This window comes from Echinops telfairi, unplaced genomic scaffold (assembly GCF_000313985.2).
Source record: "Echinops telfairi isolate 266 unplaced genomic scaffold, ASM31398v2 ScPeMD7_7425;HRSCAF=8463, whole genome shotgun sequence".
NCBI lineage: Eukaryota > Metazoa > Chordata > Mammalia > Afrosoricida > Tenrecidae > Echinops > Echinops telfairi.
Genome location: NW_022111325.1, coordinates 7,718,038 through 7,729,429, shown reverse-complemented (window position 1 = coordinate 7,729,429; position 11,392 = coordinate 7,718,038). Strand labels below are relative to the sequence as shown.

At 40.8% G+C, this 11,392-nt stretch overlaps 1 protein-coding gene across 2 annotated transcripts in view; it reads left to right on the top strand.

The window, feature by feature from the left end:
- Positions 1-20: 20 nt before the first annotated feature.
- The window catches only part of COPA (COPI coat complex subunit alpha), a 59,255-nt gene continuing 47,883 nt past the window's right edge, over positions 21-11,392 (top strand). For both annotated transcript variants that reach the window (XM_004716513.3, XM_004716512.3), the window contains exons 1-3: positions 21-133; positions 7,738-7,851; positions 8,180-8,253. In XM_004716513.3, the coding sequence (XP_004716570.1) occupies positions 94-133; positions 7,738-7,851; positions 8,180-8,253 (228 nt within the window). In that variant the 5' untranslated portion in view covers positions 21-93. The remainder of the gene's footprint in view (positions 134-7,737; positions 7,852-8,179; positions 8,254-11,392) is intronic.

Below are 11,392 nucleotides of genomic sequence, written 5' to 3'. Positions count from 1 at the left end.
GCCACCGAGGGGGAGCGCTGACGTGGAAGCGACCAGAGGGCAGCAGGGAGTGGCCGGACGCCGAGTAGGACCTCGGAGCCGGCGGTCGGGAAGATGCTAACCAAATTCGAGACCAAGAGCGCGCGGGTCAAAGGTAGCGAAGAAAAGGGGGAGCTCGGAGGCTGGAGCTCGGGGGCGGCGCTGCCACGGGGCCACAGGCCGGGTGTAGACCCGCCGGCCGAAAGTGGCGCCGCGGCGGACCCTGAGGAGGCTGGGAGGGAAGGAAGTGAGGCCTGGTGGGCAGTTTTCCAGCCTTCTCTGCTTTAGTGGGTCCCCGGGCCTTGACTTACCTACGGAGTGGCCCTTACCCCGCCATCTCTGAAGTCGGCGCCCCGCGCTGTGTTCCCGGGGACTGTGCGCGGGACTCTTTGCCCCGAAGGTCCTGTGAACTGTCTTTTTGCTGATCGGGTTGTGGGCATTGAACCTCGAACTCTGTCACTCGCACGAGTCAATAGCTTTTTTTTGGAGACCAGCAGGGGTGACCTCATTTAAGAAGCTTTGACTGCATGTGAGCATCCAGTGTTTCAGGGTCTATGAGGGTTCAGAAAGGTCATGGATAATGGAATTACCGCCCCGGGCCCCACCCCCCACCCCCGCCAACTTTCTGAAGCCCCTTCCTATTAGTGGAAAACAGGAGGTTTTCTTTGAGGTCTGAAGACCCCCGTATGAGTTTGAGAGGGTTGTCAAATAAAATACAGATTCAATAACATTTGAATTCAAATTAATAACGAATCATTTTTGTATTGTTAATTGTTTATCAGAAATTCAACTGTGGCTGGCTATTTTTATTTGTTGGATATGGCAACCCTAGAGCTTGCATATGTAGAAGAGGTTGGAGGCAAATGGCTGAACTGTTAGACTGTTAACATGGCAAAGGCAGGGGAGTAGAATCTACTGTGATACAGAAGAAAATCAAACTTAATGAGGTGCAATAGCAAAGAGGGCTCAGAACTTGTATTTTGAGGCCAGGTGAGTTTGCTTTAGAATCCTGAAATGGCCATTAATAAGTTGAATGACCTTGGGTGACTTAAATCTCACAATCTCCTTATCTGTAAAACGTGAGCAATGCATTTTCCTATATAGAGAAAATTAAGGCTCTGGTGGTGCAGTGGTTGGACACTCAGATGCTAACCCAAAGGTTTGAATTCACCAGCCTTTCCACTAGAGAAAGGGGTATGTGGCAGTTGCTTCTGTAACGGTTACAGTGTTAGAAACCCTGTGGGGTAGTTCTCTCTGTCTTATAGGTAGAGTCGGTGTGAATCAGAATCACCTCTATATCTATAGCAACGAGGTTAACAGATGCGTCAAAATTGAAAGCGTAAGACAACAGCATAAATAAAGGAAGAAAGTGAACGACCCAATGGCAAAATAGACTAGAAGAAATGTAGTTATTCAGTAAGCAAATGAAGGTGTGTTCCACCCCATGAACAATGAAAGAAATGCAACAGATACTATTTGCTTTTTGTCTTATATTAGGGAAACAACACAACACATAACTGATAGCATCTTAGTGTGTCCCGTGTGGCAAAATAAGTACTGCCAGAAACTCAAGAGTTTATAATATTGATACAGCCTTTTGGGCAGATAAACAGTGTTTCATTATATGAGGTCTCCCTGAGTTGGATTAGAATCAAAGCAATTAATAACCATCATCAAAAATTTAAATGTATGTACTTTATTCCTTAGCACTCAATTCCAGTTCCAGGTATTTAGCTTAAAAACGTAATGATGTAGATAGGCTACATTATGTATCAAAGTGTTTTTTTGTTCTTGTTAGTTGCCATGTAGTTTTGATTCATGGTTTTGATTCATGGTTCATAGCTTTACTTAAAATCGTTACTGTGGAGTTAATTCTGACTTGTAGCTGGTAATGAACTGCTCCCATAAGATTTCCAAAGCTGTAATCTTTATGGAAACCGACTCCCCAAACGTTCTCCCTCAGAAGGCTGGTGGGTTCAAACCACTGATCTGTTGGGGTTGGCACCTTCATGCTTAACCAATGTGCTGCCAAGCCTCCTATATCTTTATTCAGAAAACCCAATCCCACTGCCATCAAGCTGATTCCAAATCATCATAACCCACATAGGGTTACCAAGACTAAGACTTTTCAGGAGCAGATCGCCTCAGCTTTAACCCAGTGCCCAACCCACAGCCCCATAGTGCCGCAGACAGCCTTTCCTCTTTCCCGCGGAGGAGCTGTGCCGCCAGGCTCCTTGATGGCTTCATTTTTTGTAGCCAGGTGCTGTTGAAACAGTTCCTTCTCAGGGACACTACCTACAGCTGAACAAAACTGCCTGGTCCTACGCCTTCCCGACAATTATTGTTACCTACGTACTCAAGTATTAGCCGACCCGAATATCAGCCGAGGCACCTAATTTTACCACAAAAATTGCATTTAAAATGTGCTGAAAGACTCGGTTTGTACACAAGTATATACGGTATCTTTGAGCACAGTGTTATAGCCACCTCTGTTTGTTGAAGGTCTTCCTCTTTATCAGTGACCATTTACCAAACATGATGTCCTTTTCTGGAGACTGGTCCCTCCAAAGTATGAAACCTTACCATTTTTACTTCTAAAGAACATTCTAGCTGTATTTCTTCCAACAACCTTTTTTTTTCTTCCCAGCAATCCGTGATGTAGTTAATATTGTTAGCCAACACCATAATTCAGATTCCTTTTTGACCTTTCTTATTCATTGTCCAGCTTTCATATGTATGTGAGGCTATTAAAGGCGCCCCTTAAGCTCAAAGTGACATCTTTGCTCTTTTATACTTTAAGCCATTTACTATCTCGTTCAGTTCAAAAAAGATTGCTTCGTGGTCTATGCATACATTCTGCTTGTGCACAGTGAAATTCTCCTTCATCCCAGTGTGTTATCCACAATTGATTATAATCTGCACAATTGAATGCTTTTGTATCGTCAGTAAAACACAAGTAAACATTTTTTGATGTCCCCTGCTTTTAGTCAAGATCCATCAGACGTGAGCAATGATATTTCTCATTCCACACCCTCTTCTGAATCTGGCATGAATTTCTGGCAGCTCCCTATTGATGTGCTGTTGAAACCATTTTGCATCTTCACTAAGCCCACCTTGTTGTTGTTTTGATAACCAAAAATTGGAGGAGAAAGCACCCATCAATAGATTAATTTTTAAATATGGTGCATTTCTTTTTTTTAATTGTTTTATTAGGAGCTCATACGACTCTTATCACAATCCATGCGTACATCACTTGTGTAAAGCACATTTGTACAGTCATTGCCCTCATCATTCTCAAAACATTTGCTCTCCACTTAAGCCCCTGGCATCAGCTCCTCATTTTTTCCCCTCCCTCCCCGCTTCCCCCTACCTCATGAGCCCTTGATAATTTATAAATTATTATTTTGTCTTATCTTGTCCTGTCCGGTCTCCCTTCACCCACTTTTCTGGTGTCCGTCCCCCAGGGAAGAGGTCATATGTAGTTCCTTGTAATCAGTTCCAAGTGCATTTCTAACCTTGTAGTTAGAAAGAATGGGATTACATTTATATATACTTTAATGAGTGAGATCAATTAAATATAATCATATGAGAAAAGAAATTTGCAGGGGAAAATTATATAACCCTAAGTCACAAAGTTATTGCTAGTGGGGCTCCAGTTTATCAGTGTACAAGATTATTACAGACAAAACATGTTTAAATATGTCTCTGCCATCAGTAGATGACTGCAGACAAGTTTTCTCAGTAATACTTTGCCTAAGGCGTGATAGGGTCACACCACAAAAAAAACGGTCTAATCAAAACAGTGGCTTCTGAGGGAATCTCTTGGGCCTGGTAAATTCAAGGCAGAAAGGTCAGCTCAGAATGTTATGGTGACTATTATTCGTGATTCCGAAGGGGTAATCTTTCTGCATGCATTTGTGAAGTTGTGTTTTTATTGAGATGGGCACGCCATTCCAGGGAATCTCCATTCTAATCTTCCTGGGCTGAGTTTTTTTTTCTTTTTTTCCCTTGGCCCTACTGCTCTTGTTGCTAGAGCCTCTTCAGGTCCACTGCTGATTGGCACCGCCTTGGAAGAAAACATCTTCTTTTACTTTGGGCCATGCCTGCTATCAGCAGTCTCTTCAGGATCACTAGCCAGTTCTTTTTGGAGGAAGACATTTAGATTTATTTCTCTTGAGGAGAATCATATCTTTGAGATCACTACTAACAAACTCTTTCTTGGAAAAAGACCAAAGGGGTAACCTTACTAGGTGTTCTTGAAGGACCCAGATGTCTGATAGTGGCTTATGAAGAAGTTGGAAGAAAACCGTATTGGTGAAGAAAAGGCCAGAAAGTTGTGCTGATGCTCTTGTTTTGTTTTGTAGTCATTATGACAGTGCTGTTGTTGTTATGTACTGTTGAGTTGGTTCCAGACTCATAATCTACCCTAAGTATAACAGTACAGTACTCAGTCCTCTGCTGAGGTAGTTTATTGTGCCAACCTAGCCAATAAACACATGTGGAGTTAATTGAAGGACGGAAGGATAAATGGCTCAGCGAGCCTCGTCTTTCTAGTTCTCTGGTCTCTTGCTTTGTGATGGTTGGGCCAGCTGCCTTAGCCAGTTTCTGCTTCAGCTGGCAAGGTTCACTTTTGCAAGACATTCCCAAGGAGAAGCCACACTGACCTACCCCAGTGCAGCCCTGGGTGCTGGAGCAGCCACGTGGAGACCCCTACCAGTGCTGAGATGCTTTACACGTTCACTGATTTGGCTTTTGTCCTGCAGTTGGCATCATAGTGTGTGTTTTGTGAGATGGAGGAGTACTTTATGGATTGGTGTTGGACATACGGGTTAATGGGTTAATGTTGGACTTGTGGGCTTGGGCCGCACTGGGTTGGGATGTTTTCTTGATGTGCACATACCCTTTATATAAAACTCTCTCTTATACATGAGTTTCTGTGGATTTGTTTCTCTAAAGCACCCAGACTAACACATCTGCCATCCTCACAATTACTGTTATGTTTGAGCCCATTGGTACAGCCACCATGTCAATTTCTTTTTCAACAACCCTTCTCATTACCAAGCATAATGTCCTTTTCCAAGCGCTGCTATTTACTGAAAACATGGCCAAAGTACTTGAGAAGAAATCTCACCATCCTCACTTCTCAGGAGCATTCTGGCTGTATTTTCTCCAAGACAAATTTGTGTGTTCCTCTGCCAGTCCAAGGTACTTTCAGTATTCTTCACTAATACCATAATCCAAATGTGTCAGTTCTTCTACGGTGTTCCATATTCAACTTTCACATGCATATGAAGCAATTGAAAATACCATGGCTTGGGTCAGATTCACCTTTGTCCTTAAAGTGACATGCTTGTTTGGCAACATTTTAAATGGATCTTGTATAACAGATTTGTCTAGTGTGATACATCATTGGATTTCTTGACTGCTGCTTCCATGAACATTGATCATGGATCGAAGCAAAATGAAATCCTTGACAACTTTGATCTTTTCCCTCTTTATCATGATGTTGTCTATTGGTCCAGTTGTGAGGATATGAGGTTTCTTTACATTAAGTTGTAGTCCATATGAAAGCCTGGGTTATTTACAACTATATGCCTGCTCATTCTATAAAGCTAGCAAGGACTTCATAGAAGTTCATCGTATTCATGCCATTGACCTTTCAACCCCAATCTTAAACCTTCTGACTTTTTTGAGTTTTCAGAAACTGCTGTTTTGACGTGCTATGTAAATTGGAGAATGCAGCAATCTTTGGGCGTGAGTTAGAGGTGGGGAAACACTGCTTTCAGAAGTGCATAGACCTAAATAGAAGATACGTTGAGAAATAATAATTTCATATTTGTATATTTTTGTTTAATAGAGGTTTCTTTGATTTTGTAGCAATAGTTTTTACTTTCCCTAGTAATGCAATCCCCATTTTCATTTAATGGATAAGCTCTACATTTATATATGACTGCATTAAAAACCCCAAAGTTAATAGTAGTTGCACCTGGGGACTTCCCCGTCTACTCATGATGGAGTAACAGGGACCAGGTTTATCTTCCAACGTTGAACAACTACACACTGACCGAAACGTGTGAAACAAAGGTTTCTCAGATATTGAACCACAGGCAGTACAAGAGAGTGATCTTTGAGAGCAGAGAGAGAAAGGAGGTGAGTCCTATGAGTGCTTTAGCATGCTCCCTCAAGCAACCTTCCAGGCTACAGTGTAGGGAAGAAGAGCTCCATTGTCTTCTGAGTTGAACAGAATTTAGAGAGAAGCCAATAGGACTAGAATTTGCAGGACAGAATACCATAGAAGAAAGAGTTGCCCAGAGGTGCCTGGAGCTCGGCGTGCCTGCCCCGGGATCATTGGCTAAGTGATGGCTGCACATGCCTGTGAGGAAACTCCTCCAGGCCTGGGACAAACCCTGAAAGGGAAAAACAGAGCAATCTCTGGAGCACACACCGCCCTTGGAATCATTGTTTCCTTGGGACAAAGCGGGAAAATGAATGTTCAGGGCATCTGTAGAGACCTCAGCGTGATGTTGCCTTACTACCCTTACCATTGCTGATTAAGCAGATCCCCCATTTGTGCTCCATAGGGTTTTCAATAGCTCACTTTTCTCATGTAAATTGCCAAGGCTATTTTCCAAGGTGCCTGTGAGTAGACTCAACCTCCAGCATTTCAGTTAGCAGCTGGATGCACTTACTATTTGTACAGTCCAGTGGCTCTGTTGCTTTAAGTTTTTTTCTTTAATAAGGAAAAAAAAAGTCCAGTTGATTCTAACTCATGATGGCAATCCGATTTGTTGCAGAGTAGAACTGTGTTACCTGGGTTTTTTTTTTTATGATTCTGACCATTTGGTAGCAAATCCCTGGGTCTGTCTTCCAAGGTGCCTCTGGGTGGGTTTGAACTACCAATCTTTAGGCGGGTTGTGCCACCCAGGGTCTTTGTCCATTCAAGGCCTTAATAACCCAGACCCATTGCTGTCATGTTGATTCTGATTCAAAATAACCCTATAGGATAGAGTAGAACCGCCCCATAGAAGTCTCCAAGGCTGTGAGTCTCGATGGGTGCAGACTTGCCCTTGGAGCAGCTAGTAGGTTTAAACTGCTGACCCTGCAGTAGCAGCCCAGTATGTTACCTACTGCACTATAGAGCAGCGGTTCTCACCCTGTGGGTCACGACCCCTTTGGGGGTTGAACAACCCTTTCACAGGGGTCACCTGATTCATAACAGTAGCAAAATTACAGTTATGAAGTAGTAACAAAAATAATTTTATGGTTGGGGAGTCCCCACATGAGGAACTGTATTAAAGGGTCGCGGCATTAGGAAGGTTGAGAACCACTGCCACAAAGACTCCCAAATTAGACCTAAACTGTGGCCTTCTCTGGGCCTACCCTAACTAACAAAACTTACAAGGACACCTCAAAAGGGTCAAAGTAATTCCAAGTAAATCCATGCTAAGTCAAAGCTCAGCAATATTTAAAGGAATATATTAAAAATGTAGCACCTGAAATAAAATGGCTATGAGTTGGAATTGATTCATTGGCAGTTAACTTGTTGGTTTGTTTGCTTAATTTTTGGCATCCAAATATTGGGTATGTTGAATGGATGGATGAATTAACTTGGGTATTATTTTTCTTATTAAAATTTATAGAGGGAAAAAAAATTTATAGAGGGTCACATTATGAACTTACATGGCTCATTATATTATTCTACTCCCCCCCACCCCCCAGGGCTCAGTTTTCACCCCAAAAGACCCTGGATCCTGACCAGTTTACACAATGGAGTCATCCAGTTATGGGACTATCGGATGTGTACCCTCATCGACAAATTTGATGAACATGATGGTATGTTATCAATTTATGTAAGGAAGTTAAAGGACGTATGAGTATTTATTGCCTTCTGACTTGGCTTAAGCCTTGTTTTATGTTTAAAAACATTTTTAATGCACATTTTATTGTGATTTAGGTGGAAATTTACAAACAAATTAATTTCTAATTTAACAATTTAGACACCGCTTATTTCATGGCATCAGTTTCAATCCCAAGCCATATTTGATATTACTCCTTTAGCACTGGAAATACAGAAGAGGTAGAATTGAACGTTTCTGAATAGAAGTCGCTTTGGAGATTAGACATGCTCTATCTCTAACACACTGCCCGCCTTCTCTCTCAGGTCCTGTACGAGGCATTGACTTCCATAAGCAGCAGCCACTGTTTGTCTCTGGAGGAGATGACTATAAGATTAAGGTACAGAGGGTCTGCCATCACTAGAAGAAGAGAAGTTTGTGGGAAGACGAGGATTGTGGAAGAAACTGATAGAATATTTCATTCATATGGCACTCAGGCTTTGTTGGGAAGTATTTATCTAGCAAACATGAAGCTTACTGGATGCTAGACACTAGATGCTGTTGTTATTAAGAATTGAAAATACATTGTCTCTGTTCTCAACCAGCTTTTACTAGAATAGATAAATATGTACCTGAATTATAGTATGTGCAGTTGGGTGGTGAGTGACATATTAGATGGGTGTTCAGTGAACTAAAGGGAAACCTGGTACATAAATATTAAGGACTTATCCTGACCCATGTGAGAAACGGATTGGTCTTTGTATTGATAAAACCTGGGGGAAAGGTGAGAGAAAGGGCTGAAGAGGAGAGGGGCAGAATCGTAGGGTAGTTGTTTGTAGTGCTCAGGAGTTTGAATGTTATCATGCATAGAACAAGGAGCCATGAAAGGATTTAAAGCAGCGATTCAGATTATATGTGCATATTTGTTGAAAGCTCATTTGAGTAGTAGTGTAAACAATAGATAGTATGAGTTTGGCAAGCCTAGGGACTAAGTTACCAATTGGGACACTGGTGTAAGTCCATGTGAGAGATGGGCAGAGCCTCAACTTAGGAAAGAACATTTAAAATAGAGGGAAAGACAAGTATGAGAGCATACGGAAATGAATCAGCAACCTGATGGTGGACGTTGGAGGGTCAATAAAGGGAAATGAATGCAGTAACATTCAGGCTTTGAGCTTAGATCGCTGGGTAGAAAGATAGTGGTTAATCAGCCAAGGGTACCCACGAGAAAGAAACTTTTTCCGGAAATGAGAGAGTTTGGGTAATGAGTTCCGTTTTGGCCTTGGTGAGTTTGAGGTGCCTAAGGGACCGTCTGATGAAGATAAAGGCCTGTAGGAGAAATATATTTGGGATTTGTCATTAAGAAAGTGGGAGTAAAGGTAGAGATAGTAGAAGATATCACATGGCAGTGTGTTGAATAAAAGCTATCATGTTAAGAGATAAGAGAAATTGAATTGGTATGGGAAAGAATAATTTCAGAGGTTGGGGATAAACCAAAAAGGAAAAGGCAGGAGCTCTTGGAAGCCAATGAGAGAACTTGGGGAAGGAAGATACGAAGATTTATCAGTTATCAAGAGTTCGTGAGGGAGGGGGGAGCAAGAAGGGAGGGGAAAAATGAGCTGATACCAAGGGCTCAAGTAGAAAGCAAATGCTTTGAGAATGATGAGGGCAACAAAAGTACAAATGTTCTTGACACACAATGGGTGGATGGATGGATTGTGATGAGAGTTGTATGGATACAAAGAGTGAGAAGTTATCTTTGAATTGCTTAATTAGGTGGACATTAGTGATTTTAGCTCTTTATTATGAAGTAAGGAAGCAGATACAGTATGGAATTCTTTGAAGAAGATTGACATGATAGGCAAAAACTGAACCGGAGATCAGAACCTACAAAAACAATCACATTTTGTTCCATGTATTATAACACATTATTGTCAATTGAATTTATATGTCCAACTAAACTAATGAAATTTACTTCATAAAAAAGAAAGTATTTCAAATTCCTCTTTAGGAAGTTATCTAAGGTACATTGTACAGTAGAATTTAGGAGGCAAGATTGATGACAGCTGCTTCCATAGAGAGCGCAGGCATTTAGAATTCCAGGTAGGACAGTACTTGTCTCTACTGCTGTTTAGACATTGCATGCTGGGAGAACTTAGTGAAAGGTCAAACCATCCAACTGACCTCAAAAGGTCCTAAGGATGTCATTTTATTTTAATATTTCTAATTTGTTACATTGAGCATTAAGAATGGTTAAATTAGATTTCTTATCTAAATCAGATTTCTTATCTATTTGAGAAAAAAATTAATTGACTAACACTTAAACCTTTTTTTTCATCCAAAATGATTCATATTTTTAGAAAGAATTTCTTTTCCATTTATATAAAATGTCCAGAATTGGCAGATATAGAGACAAAAAAGATAAATTAGTGGTTACCTAGGGCTCAGGAAGCAGGGGAAATTAGGAGGTAATTGCTATGTGTATAGGGTTTCTTTCTGGGGTGTTGAGAATATTCTAAAATGAATTGTGGTGACTACTGTACAACTGTGTATATACATAAAAGCTTGAAATCTGTACTTTTAATGTGAATTGTATAGTTTGTGAACTGCATCTCACACCTACCTCTGCCGTAGAGTTAGTTCTGACTCATAGTGACCTTAGATGGATGGGTTTGCAGGAATATAAATCTTTCAACAACAGCCAGCCTCACCTTTTTTCTGAATAGTGACTGATAAATTTGAGCCTCTGACTTTGTTGTTACTAGCCAGCGCTTAACCCACAGTGCTACCAGGACTCCTTGAATCTCAGTAAGCTTACTTTAAGAAAAAGAAAGAAAAGAAATTGTTAACTACTTTAGTGATTGCGTGTATAGTATTAAGCCATGGTTTCATTTTACGTTTCTCTCATGATTAATCTTGAAAAGTATAAAACGGGGGATTATCTAGAAAATCATGTCTATGGATCATCATATTGCTTGATATATCCAGCTTAATATAGTTTTAATGTAATCTTTGTTTACAAAAAAAGACAGGAAGCGAAGCAAATGTCCCAACATTGAACTAAAGATCCTGTGATTCCACGGGGATTCATAGCTTGGGGCTTGATAGAAGATCTTAAAGGAGTCAAGACAGTTTGAAGCTTGGAAACAATGAAATGTTAAGACTCTGAACTTTATAAAGGGAAACAAAAGCCTATACAGAATCGTTCTTGTGGTGTGCTCTAGCTTTTGCATGAAACTCCACTGTTGACGTGTGTATTTGTGTATAGGCGAATGAACAAGTGGGGCTGGAGCCATTGGCATACTTTCTAGTTTTTATTATTTTCCTCATTGTGTATACATATTAAATGTCTACAGAGTGTCAATCACTATATTAGGTGCTAGTGTTGAACTTGATAGACAAGCTAGTCTTTAAGCAACCTACGTATACTCTTGTTTGCTTATTTTGGGTATGTTACAAGAACTACACTACTAAGTTAAAAAATTGTTCTTTTACTAAGACTAGTGACAAACTTGTCCAGGTAGAGAATAAACAAATAA